At 34.0% G+C, this 18,407-nt stretch overlaps 2 protein-coding genes across 2 annotated transcripts in view; one reads left to right on the forward strand and one right to left on the reverse strand.

Moving 5' to 3' along the window:
* Positions 1–18,407, reverse strand: part of LOC145296856 (uncharacterized) — a 153,042-nt gene that overhangs the window by 103,938 nt on the left and 30,697 nt on the right. Inside the window, exon 2 of the mRNA XM_080142989.1 lies at positions 517–613. Coding sequence (XP_079999115.1) covers positions 517–594 — 78 coding nt within the window. The 5' untranslated portion in view covers positions 595–613. The remainder of the gene's footprint in view (positions 1–516; positions 614–18,407) is intronic.
* On the forward strand, positions 10,058–16,522 carry LOC145297048 (zinc finger MYM-type protein 6-like). Its single transcript, XM_080143274.1, has 2 exons — positions 10,058–10,759; positions 16,511–16,522. The coding sequence occupies exons 1-2, from the start codon at positions 10,058–10,060 to the stop codon at positions 16,520–16,522; spliced, it is 714 nt and encodes a 237-aa protein (XP_079999400.1).

An 18,407-nucleotide genomic window follows, 5' to 3' on the forward strand; every position in this document is an offset into this window, starting at 1 on the left:
GACGCTATGGATCAAACTAAATGGCGAACATGTTTGAGCAGACCCATACAAGCCATGGTAACCGGTCTTCTACAACTGAATAATAATAAGAAGCTATCAAATCCAACCAAAATTATTAACACACATTTACGGCTACTGTAATAATGAGACACCAATTTTCATAAAAGTTAATGCAATCGTACCAAAGTTTTTTTAATATGGCGGCACACTATGGAGTTTTTTAGATTTACACAGCACACCTATCACAAAAAAGAAAATATTTAACAATGCTTATCAATGCTTATTCTTATGCAGATTTAAAATATCAAAAAATCTAAATGATTTATTATATACTAGCGGGGGATACCCGGCATGGCCTGGGTGTTTGAATCTTCATCAGGAAAAACAATTTTTTTTATAATTTTTTTTTATTTTACGGATCATTATGGCGGTGGTGCCACCTCATACATATATCTTTCAGATGTTGAGATGAGACATTGATAGGGAAACAAACGAAAGAAAGTCTATTTAACTTACGGGCGCACTTTTGTCACTTTCTTCTTCTTCACCTTCTGTATCACTATGCGTGACGACTTGAGTCATGTCAATGTCCATTCTTGGGATTTTGTGGTTTCTGTTAAAAACAAAGACATGCAAAATGAGATTCCAAATATTATTTTTTGTTACAAAATTAAAATAAATTTTGCCTGGTTTTTCCATACATGCGTAGTCTGGATTTGGTTTTTCCATACATGCGCAATTTGGATTTGGAGCGTTGAATGGATTTAATAGGAAAAGTGACAAAATGAAGATGCAATTCAAGGTTTGAACAACATTTTTAATTTTAACTGTACCTATTTACAATGCCTCCCCACAGGACAGAGTTAGACACCAGGGTCGTTTTGAATTTAAAGAACCATTTTTATTTTGAATTAATTTTGGAATTATTTTGGAGATGAATAAATTTGTTTTGTTTTTTATTTAATTATTTGGACTGTTATCCTCATCTTTTATGTGTTGTCTTTTTCTACGACGTTTCGTTCAATTATTCCTCTGGCCTTCTTCAGGTTAACCGCGACGGGATAAGAATGTCAAATCTTCCAACGACATTCACAGCAATTACTGCTTTCAGTAGTTGTTATCTCATCATGGTTTGGTCAATTAATCTCCTGACTGACTTTGGGTGGGATTGAATAATTGGCCGAAACGTCGTAGAAAAAAACAACTAGATGAGGATATAGTCCAAATAATTAAATAAAAAAACATTTTCTCTTTTTTGTTGTCAAACAATTTTGGGTTTTCCATTCCAGCCATCTTAATAATGCACCTGTTGAAACCTCTCATAGTAGAGGCTTACTCTGCCAAACCTCTTTTCAAACTATAACCAATTCTTTGTCCTTGTTTGTAGAGTGAGAAGAAACTTGGTCGGGAAACAGTTTTTAGAATTAGGTTTTTGGCTATCAGCTTGCTCAAAGAAAAAATGCCTTGTATTAGGGACAAATTATCCGACTTTTTTTTTTTATTCATTTTTATGGGGAGGGGGGGGCAGATATAGTTAATAAGATAGAAGCGTATGATGAATGTAACATTTTTTTTATCCTGTCCCCTTCCTATCACTAACAACTGCTTCAAGAAAGCAAAATTCCACCTCTTCACTGTAAAACCCTTAAACTGATAACTCCTTCTTTCAAACTACTAGACTTTGGAATTTCCTCCCTTTTCCCTGCTTCCATGAGTGTACTTACATGCAGAAATTTAAATGTAATGTGGATAGACATCTTACTGCTCAACTCTCTACATAGTGTCCCTGTAAACATGGTCTCAAATAGTAGCCTCTTTCATTGCAAGTAGCTACTATTTGTTTAGGGTGAATAAGAGTAAAAATATACTTTTTTTTTAAAGTAGACCTATTTTCAGTGTTATTTTTAAACCAACTACCTATAAAAAAAAATGTTAACATCCGATGCACTAACTTGATCTCTGATTACGCCAAGATGGTGGTCCCCTAGCTTTTTAATATAGCTGCACACTATTGAGCTCTTTCTGTAGCACACCTATCACAAAAATTTTTAAAGGAATAATTAACAATGCTTATCAATGTTTAGCAAACCCATTATTTCTTTTTTTTTGATATTTAGTTATCAATATCACGTTAGTAATAATGTGTTAGTATTTATTAACACAAACAACCCTGAATATGATGATATGAAAACCGTTTTCCACATAAAACAATTTGTAACTCCCACCTATAACATCTTCCCAGAACACCAGTAATTATTTCGTGACACACAAATGTGCCATGTCATGGTAGGTGGGAACCACTGTTCCAAGACAACATAACACTTTTGGGGAGGGGGGGGGGAAGCTAGATTGCTGAGAGGAAGTGTATGAAGTGTATCTTAAGTAGTTCCTGACTTAACGAAACACACACATGACTTTCTTTGCTTATTAAGACTAATGATTCGTCTCTTCCACCAAAGACATCTTCACACAAATTGCTCTAGGAAACTTTCATGTTTTAATTTTGTCACCTACAAAAAATGTACAAGTTTTATTTTCTCTTTTACCATCGAATAGTTAACAGCAACATAAAACTATTCTTAAAAAAATTATTTTTAGATAGATTCAGTTTTGTAAAACGAACAGACATTATGAACAGTCTAATAATTTATTGAAATATTTTTAGCGGTATATTTAAAAGCAAACAGTTCTTTTATAGAATAAAAATGCAGGAGAAAAGTATTCTTTTGATTTAAAAGCACAAATAAACCAAAATACTTGACTTTTGCTGATAAAATTTAATTCAAGACAGTTTACTTTCTAATCGACAGCTTTTCTATATAAAGAAATCAGTAGATGTATGCATGTGTGTGTAAATATTTAACCGATAAATTCTTGAATTACTGGTCTCATAATACAGAAGTTAACAGGAAATAGTAATCATACATCAAGGATGGTTTATAACAAGTAAAATCTTTGTTTGGATGGACGAATAATGCAGACAAAAGTCGACAAGTTGAAATGAAAAATGTTTATTTTAACTTGCCGACATTTCTATTAGTTTGTGCATGCATAAACTAATCATACTTACAAGTGATTTAATTTTATAACTTTGTTTATCTGTCAGCTTAGCTCAAACAGTAGGGAACGTGGAGGGAGCGCTAAATGTTTTGGTTTCAATTCTAGCTGATGGCACCCAAATCATTTTTTTGATATAATTTTAAAATCTCTACATTATATTAAGTACAATATAATATTGAATAGAGAATTTGCTGTCTAATAATGAATACGAAATTTGCATGAATTAAAATATATTGAGCATATTTTATGACCAACAAGGTCGGGCGCCCCCTGCTACTAAGTCTTAAAGCTAATTTTGTCTCATAAAAGCACATAAAGTTGACAGGTTTGTTAGGCATGATGAATTGAAAATGTCTGCTTATTACAGAGACTTATTCGGAGTGAATGCTTAAAAGACTTACAAATAATATTTTGGGGAGGGGGGAGGATCATGTTAATGCTAAATCAGTATTATTTTTTATGACAATGGTTCATGAAAAATAGTTTTTGTTTGGGATTCTATTTTTGACCACTCAGACTTAATAAAGACCTGTGTTTTCATGTGATATTACATGACACCTACTTATAAATCTATATGAATGTAGCATTGTCTTTCTTGCATTTTTATTTAGTTTTTTTTAACTATGTTTTTTTTTTTTTTTGGCGAGGGTCCAAATTTTTTTTCTATTTTGAAAGTTCATTTGAATTATCATGATATCGCTTGGTCATTGAATTATTAACTGAACCAAACTGCTATGAAATTACAACTCATTTTCATGTTATCTTTTTATCTCTATTTATGAGATGATCCCAAATCTTTTAATACATGTCAAGAAATTACTTTCTCTTCTATAGTTTAAATGCTTCCAAATTGCTTTTAATTTTGGGAGAGCCACAAAGTAATTCATTCTATTTTCTTTTTTCAAACATTAAACAAAGATTAAAATGTCTGATTTGTTTATATGAGTTGCATTATGGTGAATTTAATTCTACAATTAAATTTGGTAAAAAAAAAAAAAAAAAAAAACACAGAGATCATCATATACATTTTGGTAAATTTTTATCATACTCTCTTAAAAACTTCGAAATCTTTGTTTTTGTCGATTACATGTTAACAACCCAACAAAATATCAGGAAAAAAAAAAAAAAAATTTTTTTTTTTTTTTTTTAATAAATTTAAAGGGAGGGAGGCACTTTCTTATATAAATTTAATACAAAATGAAAACCCACTTCCTGCTCAGTTAGCAGTAAATTGAGGCATATAATCGAATGGTTTCTCAATTTTGAGATGGAGGAAAATTTGAGTGGGGGCATGTTTTTGTGGACGTTTTTTTCAGGCTGTTTAGGCGTAATCTCCACTGTCCCTATCCATGAGATTTGGTTTCAAGACACATTTGTATCATTCTCACAATGTAATAACTATCTGAGAGTAATAATATCTAGCAATTTCAGGTGTGACGACTTTTCTTGTGTGTCCTGAGCTACCAAGTTCCTCATAAATGGCATTTGCTGACTAAGCTTTACCAGGCAGTGATTCGTCCCCACATGGAATACGAGTCACCCGCCAGAGTTGGCAAGGTGTTTTCTGATTCTCTTGAGTGTCTACAGCATCGTACCATATATACTACATATTCCTGCCGTAATCCTGTTCTCTCTGAAGTATATGATCTGTTTGGATTAGATCTGCTGTCTACTCACCAAAATGTGACAGTTGTTTCTGTTGCCTACAGATTATTTCATGGTTCTTGGCCCATCGCAATGCTTAAATACCGCTCTGTGCTGCGGTTGAACAGATCAAACTTGTGACAATATACATTCACATTAGACCTTCTGCATAATCACACTGGTGTTTGCTCAGAGATGTATTGGCAATCTCTCTTCGCATTATGTTCTGCAGTTCTGAACATGCTGCCTCAGAATTGTGTGAAAATGTATCATTGTTACATTTTCAGACTTCTGTATTGACTATCTATTGTGATGTTCCTTTTATGCATTCCCTGATTAGTTTAGTAGCCCCTGTCTATTGCTACTCATTTTATGACTGTGGCTTAATAAAAAAAAAATAATAAATAAAAATCGCCCCCCCCCAAAGTAGAATTCAGCTTTTATTTTGGGGTAAACCATCCAGGTGTTATATGAAAAAAAAAAAAAAAAAAATTTTATGAAAAAAAATCACGAAAGTAATCCACATAAGTGAGTTTGGGGAGAGCACTTATTCTTGCCTTGACAGAATACAAAATCAACTTTGCAATCTAGTGGAGATGATAACTTGTTAGTCTTTCTCTACTCTATTGTTATTTCCACTTGTTAATACTTGACCAAGTTCTTATCTCTCATTCCCTTGTGTAAGACATTCACAGCAAGAACTCGTTTTTTTTTTTGTTGTTTTGTTTTGTTTCGGGAAAGTTCTTACCACAACTGCAAAGAACTCTCCTTTCTTTCTCTGTGTGCCAAACATCAAACAGAATTTCTATTAGTAAGCAGGACAAATAAATTAAACAAAAATATTATTTTCGGGTGAGGAGATCAGTTTCACAAAATTAACAAAATCATTCACTTCAACACTAAATAGCTGTTTTAAGGACACATATCCTATTTTTCTTTAAATATTCACAATTTTCTTTATTTTTTGGAAATCAATTGTGGGTGTTTCAGTATGATAGTTTTTTTGTTGTTTTTTTGTTGCAGACTATCTACTAGTTGGCCAGTTGTGTACAAATCCCCAAAGTGATAGGAGCCTTCTATCATGTCTGAAAGTGACACAATGTTAAACAAGCGAGATCGGAGATGCACCGCTATACAACTCATGCTCTCTACCGATCCATGTTATGACAACAGGACCATTGCCAGCACCTTCAAAATGCATCGCTCGATTGCCACGAATAACAAGGACGTGCCCAGGGTGATGAAAAAGTCTCCGGCCACGATTATGATGTAGTTTCAAGTGAGGGCCACATAATGCCAACTCATATCTTCAAAGTTGGCTTGAAAGTAAACACCAAAGTGTATCTAAATGTGCTGAAGAGTGTGGTGATCCCCTGGAGCAATCAGCTGGCCACTGACAGACCCTGAGTGTGGCAACAGGACTCAGCACTGACCCACAAGTCCAAAGAGACCCAGGCATGGCTTTAGAAGGAGTGCTATGACTTTGTACTTCTCTCACTGCACCCCCCCCACCTACCCCGACCTGAACCCACACGACTATTTTGTTTGGTCATACATAGAGAACATCACCAACATGACCTCCCACAACACCAAAGCCAGCCTAATTTCTGCCATCCGCTGTATATTCGCCAAGCTCCCACTGGTGTTTGTGGAAAAGGCATGCTCCTGGTTCTAGTCCCGTATAGAGGCGGTGATTGAAGCTGAAGGCGGCTACATTGAATAGATGTCAGCTCCACAACATAATCAAATTACCTGAATTAATTTTTTCAATAAAAGTTTTAATTAAAGCTGTAGTGTTGTTTTGTTTAGGGAACAATTTTATCGTTCCACCCTGTATATTTATAAAAAAAAAAAATTTAAGTTTTGATAATGACTTGAAAATAAAAAAATTATACAAAATACTGTTAGAAACCTACCCAATATATGTCACAGTAACATATCCTGAGTGGGGTTTTAACAGAATTTTGTGTAATTTTTTATTTCTAAGTCATTATCAACACTTTAAATATTTAGGTATCAATTCGCGACCATTTTTCTTGTTCTCACCTAACGCTCAATACTATGTTTTTCAAACAGAATAAATGTTTACATGTGAGTAAAATCACTAAACTTTTCCAGAGAGGAATCTTGCTTTTGATAACATTTATTTGTTATATATTTAAATCTTGACTAGTTTTTTGTACCAATGTGGTTTGTAAAACATACCCAAAGCATAGTATAAATAAAATAATTACATAATTTTGGGGAGATTTTTTTTTTTTTTTTACATGGTGGTCACCACTTATTAAGGCCTGGAAGCCATTTGGGGATTAAGGTTTATTGCGTGTACAGTAATCAATGGGATAATACCGTAGTAATCGTTAGTACTGGAGATTTGATAAAGTGTCTTACTTAAGAGGGCAGTTTATCAGGAATTTGTTTATGTTTGACTTGAAGACATCCAAGGTGTAGTCAGGTGGGAAACAGGAAAACGGAAGAATTCCACAGGCATGCACTTCTAAGAAAGAAGGTTTGTTCATGGAATCTGTTTTGATTTAGGTACAGATAAAGAGTGGGGAAAATTATTGACAGTGGTTTCAGCTAGACGGGTGTTTATTGTGAAAGATTGGCGATGGGGGACCAGAAATTAGAGCTCAGATGAGCACTTGCCATGGAAATAACGATAAAACAAAGACAGGCTTGCAACATCTCTTCTGTGGGAGAGAGGTTGCAGGGAAGAGAAAAGGGCATCCACCACTAAGCCACGAAGTCTATTTTGTACTCTGTCAAGGCAGGATAGGCTGATTTTAGCAGCTCCTGCCCAGATGTGGCAGCAGTACTCCATCCTTGGACGTACTTGGTTTTTATACAGATAGAGAATTGCATCAGAAGTGAGATATCTTCTGGAGCAGTAGAAGGATCCCACCATTTTCCCAGTGACCTTGGCAACAGACCTGATGTACGTGTTCCATTTTAGATCAGGAGTAAAGGTCAAACCCAGAAGCTTGTCAAAACATGGAGCCTCTTAAAGACAAGAGCCATTCATTTCAATTGATGCCAGATGGGGATCAGAGCGTTGATGATGTAAAGATAGGAACTTAGTTTTAGATACATTAAAAGTAACCAGCCACCTCTTCCCCCACTGTACCACGCGCTCAAGATCAGAGGAGAGAGAGTTAGAGAGAACTTTGTCATTTACGGCCTTTGATGTGTTGCCATAGATGATCGTGTCATCAGCATAGATGTCAACAAATAATTTAAGTATGTGTTTTGGGAGATCATTGATGTAGATCAGGAAGAGAATTGGACACAGGATGGACCCCTGAGGGACTCCAGCATTAATACTCTGGGCCTCTGATTTCTGCCCATCAACCACTACTCTTATGAGCCTATCAGAGAGAAATAATTTAATAATTGAGAAAAGATTTCCAGTTATTCCATAGCTGGAAATCTTGTGAAGTAGGCCTTTATGCCATACCTTATCGAAGGCCTTTGATATGTCAAGAGCAATTGCCCTAGAAAAGAAAGCCTTTGTTGAGAGATTCACTAGTCCCATGAGATATAACCGTTAGCACATCTGCTGTAGATTTAGCAGAACGGAAACTATATTGCATGTCACTAAGGTTGTTTCTGCTGAGGTGGTTGACTACTTCTCTATTTAATATGGATTCCAACAACTTATTCATGACACACAGGAAACTTATTGGTCTGTACTGAGAGGGAGATGACTTATCACCTGAATTCTTAAATACAGGGCATACTGGTGAGGTTTTCCAGGGTGTTGGAAAGCACTTCTCCTTAAGGCAACACTTAAACAGTTTTGTAAGTATGGGGCAAGTTCTGGTTGAAGCTTTTTCAACACTATAATTGGAATGCCGTCAGGGCCAGTTGCTTTACTGAAATCAACGTTCTTGATTAGCTTGGCGACCTCACGCACAGATATTTGTATGTTGCATAGCATGTGATCTGTTATAGGAGGAAATACAGGGAGTTGATGGCCTTCGTCGCATAGGGTAGAATTAGCTGCAAAGTTCTTTGCAAATAGTTTGGTCTTGTCTGATGCTGACAAGATGACCTCAGGTCCATTGATGATGGTTGGGATAGAACGCATGCTTCTGTTCAGGATCCTGTTTGCTATTTGCCAAAACTGGTGGGAACCAAGCTGCTGCTCAGCTACTTTGGATTTAATAGACTGAGCATATAGCTCTCTTGCATTTTTTATTACTCTTTTACAGTGGTTGCTGGCAGTCCTGAAAGCAGCTTTAGTCTCAGTACATCTATTACGTTGGTAGCTAGGTAAAAAGTGATTTCTGTGCGCGATGGCAGCAGCACATTCTGGGAAGAACCATGGTTGGCTGTTGGGTTTTTGTTGGAATTTTTTTGGATGGTATGAATCGGTCTATACCTACAATTAACCATTCGGTCAGGTCTGATACTATAGAGCAGCGGTTCTCAACCGGGGGCGAATCGCCCCCTAGTGGGCGAAAATCAAATTTTGGGTGGCGATTTTCAATCAATTTTATCTGTGAAAAATTTTGACATTTTTGCGAGTAAATTTTAAAAAATTTTTGAAATTATAAACGCGTAGCTAAACTATTAGTGCGAAATTTTGGTCACGTGACCTATGAATTGCTCTCTTATAAATGAATTGTCAGTTTTGAATATTCAATTTATTTCAGTAAATCCGATTCTCCAGTGACATTGTCTTACAAGTGTTTACAATTTTCATTCGCTCTGTTATATTACAGATTCGTTCATATTTACATAAACAAAACACTAACTCAATATCCGGAACTAATGTCGGACGGCAACACACTGAGCGTGCACAGTTTCCGGAGAGCTTCGAAGGAAAACGAAGAAAAAAAGACTTGGCGCGAAATTCGAGTTCTCTACTGCTCTTTCCAGCCGGCGACCAAAGGAGGAACACGCATTAAAACAACAAGCGACAAAATGAGCATCACGTTTATAAAACTCGCTCCGTCATTACTGCTAACATCAACAACAAGGCTATCACCGACGCCGCTTCTCTGATATCACTGACTGATGTATCAATAAACTTCACCGCCGACATCATCGCCTCCGACTGCTACTGTCTACGTCATCGTCGCCACCATCGTGGTAAGCTCTCGCACCACCGCCGTCACCGACTGCCGAATCAACAAACTCACCGTTGCCGTCGATGCCATCAAAGAAATAATAAAAAACAAACAACCTTTTGCTTTGTGGTGAGAATAAAAATAATTTAATCTTACTCAATTTATCCGTATTTTTTTCTTGCGACCATAAGCTAGTTTATTACAGCTCGCACCCTTATTTTTTATGGCAAGCTCGGCAAAAAAGAAGTGTCGACAGTATATCGATGGGTACTTACAATATGGATTCATCAAAAACTCTACAGACCCAAAAGCAGCCCTTTTGCCTCATGTGTCATCAATCTTTATCCAATGAAGCCATGAAACCCTCTCGGCTTTCAGACCACATGAGAAGAAAACACCCCGATAAAGTCAGTAAGCCTATCGAATATTTTCAGGAATTGAAATCTGCGTTAGAAAGTCGTAGTACTTTGATTTCATTATTTAAGAAGCAGACAAAAATTAATGACGGTGGACTAATTGCCTCCTACAAAATTGCTGAAATTATTGCGAAAACAGGTAGCTCACATACGGCAGCTAAAAAGATTATTAAGCCTGCAGTAGAAGCAGTAATAACAGAAATTATGAATCAAGATCCTTCATCCATCATTAAGGCAATACCTTTGAGTAATGATTCTATCCGTAGGAGAATTGATGAAATGTCAGACTATATCGAAGACGTACTAATTCAAAGATTGAAAACTACAAACTTTTCCATTCAAATCGACGAAAGTACTGTTGACAATAAGGCTCTTTTAATGGGATATGTCCGATATTTTGATAATAATTGTGCATTACAAGAGGATTTATTGTTTGTAAAACTGTTGGAGACTGACACTACAGGCGCTTCCATATTTTCTGCTGTGAAAACTTTTTTTGAAGAAAAAGATATTCCATATACTAAAAATTTAGTTTCATGTGCTACTGATGGTGCAATGGCTATGGTGGGAAGACACAAAGGATTTATTTCTTTTTTGAAAAAGCTGTGCCCTGATATTTTAGCTATACACTGCATAAGTACCAAAACCACACACACACACACATTCATTCCATTACGTGAATTTACAAAAACAAAAACACAAAAAACAGTTAGCGTTAATCAAGTTTTCATTATTATAATTGTTGTAAAATACTTTATTTGCATTAAATTAGTGTTCATTTAAAAATAAAGTTTAATTATATAATATTTATTTGTTTATTAAAAGCTCAAAAAATTATATTGAGAAATAGAATATTGTTTTATGACCAAAAATTATAAGGAGGTCCACCAAGAAAAAAAAGAAGGGAAAAGGGGTCCATGGGTCAAAAAAGGTTGAGAACCGCTGCTATAGAGGACACATCCTTTTTAAACATGGAATACAGAGGTAGATCAGATAGGTGAAAACAGAGCTGGTCCCATTATACTCATGTCCTGTGAAAATTTAAGGTTTTTTAAAATTTATTTTCGTATTGTCACTCAAATTTAGGATTAAAGAAGGGCATGTGTTTTGTTGTTTATTTTTATGATTTTAAATGAAAATTAAATAGATTTCAAAATTTAAAATTCAAATTTTAAATGAAAATTAAATAGATTTCAAAATTTAAAATTCAAATTTTAAATGAAAATTAAATAGATTTCAAAATTTTAAATTCAAATTTTAAATGAAAATTAAATAAATTTCAAAATCAAGTTTTAGCCAAGAACCCTAGTCTCAAGCTGCAAGTCCTTATACAATAAATAATCAAACTTTAGGGACCTCCAAATCGCACCATAAAATTTATCTCTCCACCTTATATGTACCTTTAATATAGGTTGATATTTTTCTCATATCTTTTTATCATTCAAAAGAAACCTAAAATAAAATGCTAACGATTCTTCTCAGCATATGAAAATGTGAAACTAAAATTTGTTCACATTATTAACACCTAAAAAATTATTTTTATGTAGTAGCCATTTTGTACGAGCTAGCATGGGTTTAACAGATCAAACAAAAATCGGGATTTTTTTTTATATACTTTAACGGCAACTCAGCATTCACTGTTAAATAAAGTAGTTTTCTGGATATTAAGACCTTTATTATCTAATGTCATTCATTATGTTTTCACTAGCAATCATGCTTCTTTCCCAATTGAACAAGTACTAATTACTAATGCACATGCGTGTTACAAAATACATCCTCCCCATGCTAAGAATGATGACCGCCACTGAAATTCATTAAGTAATACATTGGAAAAAATGTCTTAATATCCAGAAAACTACTTGTCGTACCCAAATTTGAATGTGATATTCGTTTTCAGCATACCCGAAAATCTCTCACCATTTTAAAGGAGAGTGTTTACTTGTTGTTAAAGTAAATATTTACCAAAAAATCAACTAATTGTTTTAGATTTTCACAAAATTTTGGTAACTTATTCACTTTTCGATTAATTTGTATTTTAAATGTAATTTTCTTAATATATACAAGCGGTTTGGACTTGCTTTCTTAGACAAAAAGAAGGGGGTGGGGTTCAAAATGCAATTAAATTCGATTTTCATAGACCTGTTGTCTCCTTGTTTATAGCTTCGTTTTCGTGTTAACCGTGTAAGACAAGAAAAATTAACAAATGAAAATCGCAAATATTGACAAATATCATAAATTTCCAGGACTGATTTTGCACGAAAAAACTGAATGCGTGAGAGGAGTATATGGAGTCAGTACCGGAAATTACTGAAGCCCTTTACGGTACTTGTACAGTTTAATCAAGATATTAAAAAAATGAAAATATCGAGAGAAAAAAAAAAAGTTATATTGTACGTATCCGTTATGGAATGGAGTTCTCCGAGAGAAGAAGAAAAAAAAAAAAAAAATTCACTTCATTTCATCAAGTAGTTTTTTGTTTTTTTTGGGGTTTTTTTTTACAGCGAACAAACAATTTGTCAAGATACCAAGCAAAAAGCAGTCATGTTTTGAATTTTAGGAAGAAAAGCTAGTATTAAAGATGGAGAGGGAGTGTTGGCGCTTTAAACTGAGTTGTCTCCCCGTGGCGTGTTCAAAAAATTCAAAGATGGCTACCTTCACCACACTGTCATAAAAACGTGGGTACTCCTTAGACGTTGAGTTCCATGGCGACCAGCAGAAAAATTTAATCGTCACTCCCTTAGTCCCCCCTCCCTGACGCATGCGCACGTAACATTTTTTATTTACTGATGTAAAAAACAAACAAAAAAAACTATCCTCTCGTGACGACGACCGGTTCTACGCATGCGTCAGATGACGTCATGAACTGATTTACTTTAAATAGTTGAAGAACTGACTAAATTTCATGTACATCATGTTAGCTCAGTTGGTTAGCGCGTTGGTTCATTATCTAAACATTTTGGGTTCGAATCGTGGTGTGAGATGTCTTCTTTTTTTTTTCGATTTTTTAAATTTAAATATTGAACCAGTGTTATTTAAGCCATTTTTCCCGTAAAGTTCGTTTTTCTGTTTTTTGTTTTACTTTGCTTATTCTTAGGTTTTCATTAACACCCCCGACCGACCACACACACCCAAAAATACCCGGATACCCACCGATTTTTTAAATTTTAATATCAAAACAGGCTTATTTAAGCCATTTTTCACGTTTTTTTGTTTTTTTTTGGTTTTAACATTTGTTTTTCTGTTTTCTTTTTTCGATTTTTACATTTAACATCGTTCGCTTGCCTTACGTTAATTTTTTTGGGTTTTTTTTTTTTCGATGTTTTGTGTCAGTTTTTACAATATCTTTGATATCTTCGATAATATAAATCTCCCCTGTCTGTTTAAGTGTATGTATATATGTATGTTTGTATGTCTGCCTAAAACTTTCAACAGAGGCGACGGATTTTCACAAGATTGATATAATTTTGAAGCTCAACTCTTCAGGCGACAAATATCGAAAAATTGGCTAAAAACATCAATTCCTTCACCCTCAACTGGGCGTTTTTCTATAAAGAAGGGTCGCTTTTTTCACCAATATTTTCGAAAGTCATCCCCTCTTTTCGATTGACTAGCCTTAATTTGAAACCTTTGCCACTTTTGGTTTGGCGATGGACGCAACAGCAAAGACGTCACTTTATCTTTTTTTTTTTTTTTTGCATTCTGTCAAATCGTGGTGTGAGATGTCTTCTTTTTCTTTCTCGATTTTTTTAATTTAAATACTGAACCAGTGTTATTCAAGCCATTTTTCACATAACGTTCGTTTTTCTGTTTTTTTTTTTTTACTTCGCTTATTCTTAGGTTTTCATTAACACCCCCGACCGACCACACACACCTAAAAACACCCGGGTACCCACCGATTTTTAAAATTTTAATATCGAAACAGGCTTATTTAAGCCATTTTTCACATGTTTTTTTTTCACGTTCGTTTTTCTGTTTTCTTTTTTCGATTTTTACACTTAACATCGTTCGTTTGCCTTACGTTAGTTTTTTTTTTTTTTTTTCTCGATGTTTTGATTACCCCCTCTCCCGGGTTCGTTTTTCTGTTTTCTTTTTTACTTCGCTTATTCTTAGGTTTTCATTAACACCCCCATCCCCGTCCAACCACACACACCGAAAAACACCCCTCGCTAGTCTATATATATAAAAGCGAAAATGTGTTTGTATGTATGTGTGTTTGTATGTCTCGCAAAAACTTTCCGCATGTGTCACGGATTTTCGTCAGATCGGTATCATTTTAAACTCCAAACCTTCGCCAGACAAATATTGAGAAATTAGCCAAAAACATTAATTCCTTCACCCTGAAACCAGTAGTTTTCTACAGGGGATGGGGTCAGCAAAAACCGTCCTCTCATGACGAGTTCGCTTCTACGCATGCGTCATACGACGACGTAACATGATTTACTTTCGATATTTGAAAAAGCGACACAATTTTGATGACTTCGTCTTAGCTCAGTTCCTTAGAGTGCGTCGTCATTATCTAAACGTTTTGGGTTCAAATCGTGGTGTTAAATGTCTTTTCTTTTCTTTTTTTCCCCGATTTTTTAAATTTTAATATTGAAGCAGGGTTATTTAAGCCATTTTTCACGTGTTTTTCAGATTTTTTAACGTTCGTTTTTCTGGGTTTTTTTTACTTTGCTTATTCTTAGGTTTTCATTAACACCCTCCCACCCCCACCCGACCACACACCCAAAAACACCCGGGCAACGCCAGATACCCCCGCTAGTGTAAAAATATTTCACACGATGTACCACTCTGTTACATTAGATCCACCTCCACAAATGTTAAGAACGGCTTTTAGAATAAACACCTTCAACCTCCACATGTTAACGGATTTCGGAATAAACACCATTGCGGGGGGGAGGGGGGTGAAAAAATATTTGTAAAATTTAACTGATATTTGTTGTCAGCATACCCATCTGCAAATACTATTTTTAAAAAAGTCGTCATTTATAAACAATTGTTTGTAAAAGTGAGAAATTATTAATAAATGTTTAGTAACTTTTTTCTTTTAATATTCATAAAGAGTAAAACTTTTTTTCAAAATAAATAAATGTTTGTAAAAGTGACAAATAATCGTTTTACTACGGCAACGTCAGTAAATAAAAAATGTTACGTGTGCATACGTCAGGGTGGGGGGGGGACTTAGGAAGTGACGATTAAATTTTTTTGCTCGTCGCTATGGAACTCAATGCCCAAGGAGTACCAAAACGTGTTTTTCCGCTGTAAAAAAAAAAAAAAAATTTTTAATTATAATATATATATATATATACTCGATCAAATTATAAATTAAATTGTTTCTTTTGGAGATCTTCAGTCCAAAACGGATACGTACAATATAACCTTTTTTCGATATTCTCATTTTTTAATGTCTTGATTAAACTATACAAGTACCCAGTTTACGATAGAAAAGTAAGTTAAAAAAAAAAAAAAAAAAAAAAAAGAATTTTTTTACGCTGGAAAAAATAACTGACGAAAAAGATTAAAGGGGGGGGGCTCTCACACGTCGACACAAGGTTTAATAAAAAAGTGAAATAAAAATGAAAGTAAAATCTTCCTGGGCAACACCGGATGTATCTAGGTAACTTATTTGCCCTTTAGTAACATTTATTTTCGTTTTTGTTGTCTAAACTGCAAAATGCCATTTTGTTTTTTGTTTTGTTGTTTAATAATGGCGGGAAAAATGACCAGAAAGTGACATTTAGCTTTCAAGTTTACTGTTAATGCGAAACCTCCAGCCAGAATTAAATGTGGTTCTTATTCATAATTCAGATTTAAAAAATACAGTAAATACCGGAAAATCACGGGGTGAAGATGTCATATTCCAAAAATCACGTAAATTTATCGAGCAAGTACTTTTATTTTTAACGAAGACATGTTACGAGCACGCAAAAAGCAACTGTCTCGCATCGCAATCTTGAAAAAAAAATCAAGGGCAGGTAGATAATTCTACAATAATTCAAACTTGCGAGATAAGTTTAAAAAGAAACGGTACTAGTGCACTTATTGATCCGTGCTGAAATAATAACGTTAATATTTAGAAAGGGAGGGGGAGGGTGTTTTGTACCTATTCTGTACTTTAACCTTACAATAAAAACAGATATAAAACTGTAATCAAACTTGAAAATATAATTTAAAAAATAGCGCGGATCAATAAAGTACACTAGCACAAATAAAAAACTGCCGGATCAATTTACGTGATTTTTGGAATGACATTTCCGTTCAGTAATTATAAAGATTTTCCTGTTTTTTTTTTGTTTGTTTTGTTTTTTAAATTAGGTTGAATTCTAAATAAGAACTTTCAATGTTATATGGTCTATTATGATGTGCATACTGCATAACAAGACTGACAGCATGTTTCAACAGACAGCGCCACTATTTTATCAACAAATATGACAAATGTCCAATGACAGAAAGAAGGAAAAATTGTTTCATTTTTACCTGAACTGAATTGTCGCTAATCCTTCGCTTTTATACACGTTTGTATTTTTTTTTTAATGTTACATTTTAGACAAATCATCGATTTATAACAAGTGAACAGTGTGTGGCACAAATGTTACATCAAAGTTATTCACGGAATGTTATGGAAATAAAAACAGTCACATATTTCATAAACTCTTTTCTTGGATTTACACACAAATGCCATTTCGAAAACTATCTTTATATATTAATAAAATTGTGCAACCACTACTCGCGTGTGTGTGTGTGTGTGTCTCGCAACTATGTGACTTGGATTTTTTTTATTTACTATTAATCGATTTTTTATTGACATTAAAACATGAAATAAAATTAAAACTTTTTTTAATCCTATTTAAAAAATAATAAGTCACGGAATTAAGTCCACCATAATGCATTTCGTTTAATTCGCAAACAAGTCAGCCCAGCCATTCATTTTTAGTGTGTATTTCTCGCCTTTAAGTGATTTTGGTATAATTTTTTGTTCATGCAAAAAAAAAAAAAACTTTTTAAAAAGGCCCATCAAAAATAAAATTGGGAACAAAAAAAATAAAAAAGAAAGAAAAATAGAATTTAAAACTTTAGGTTCCAGAACCTTTAACACGTGGTAAAAAACAAAACGCGTTGTGGCATGCAAATAATATCAGAAAAAAAAGAAAGCATTATTTTTATTTATTTACTATTATTAAAATGTTTTACAAAATAGAATTACTGTGTCTATAATCGGGAGGGGGGGGGGCTAAAAACAAAACAAAAGCCTTTCTTTCTTTTTTTTTTAATGACCCATTGAGATATTGCTAAAACAAATAAAACATTTTAAAAATGCCTTTTCGCCGATTATTGAGTTATGCTACTATTTACTTGATAAAATCGGATACTTATGCAGAATACGGATCGTGCTGAAATAACGTTATTATTTAGAAACTGATGGGAGGGGGATTTTGAACTATTTTGTACTTTCACCTAACAATTAAAAAAAAAAAAAAAGATTTCGCAAAAATTAAAAATTAATCACACACAAATGTCTAAGCAGCAAATTGATTATTTCTTTTAAATCTGTGACGTAAAAAGAATAAAACTGCAACTTTAAAAAAGGAACGGATTACGACAAAACAACGCCATCGCTCATGTTTGGACTTGATTTTCGTAAAATGTCTAGACAAAGAACGGCACCCCACCCCAACGAGGTGTTAATTAATAAGCACCAGATTTTGATATAAACAGTGTTTTCAGATCGATTGTTTAATTTTTAGGGGAGTGTTCAGTTAGGTGTTAAACATTAAATTATTTTTTTTTCTGTAAAGATTACTGCGACAAATTATTCTTGTTAAAACAAAAGAACAAAACAGAAAAACAGTTGGGTAATTAGTCAAACACAATTTTAGGTTCCCAGTTTACTTAATCATTGTGAGCTATTTGCGTCCAAACAAATACTTAATAGAAGTTAGTTCCGTGATTATTGGTTACGAGTAAAGCAATAAGAGTCCAGTCCAGTACTTCACTTTTTGTCAATAAACAAAATGTATGGGAATCATTGTACAGAACTCAAACTGCTTATACCTTTTTAAGGTTTTAGCATATTTCCTTTAAAATAATAACGTTATTATTTAAAAAGCCATTCTTAACATGGGGAGGGATGGTGTTTTGTACCTATTATGTACTTTAACCTTACAATTGAATAAAAAAAAACATAAAACTTTAATTAAACGTGGAAATACGA

The sequence above is a fragment of the Euprymna scolopes genome, chromosome 17 (genome assembly GCF_053919585.1).
Source record: "Euprymna scolopes isolate OS-2025 chromosome 17, ASM5391958v1, whole genome shotgun sequence".
In the NCBI taxonomy this organism is placed as follows: Eukaryota; Metazoa; Mollusca; class Cephalopoda; order Sepiida; family Sepiolidae; genus Euprymna; species Euprymna scolopes.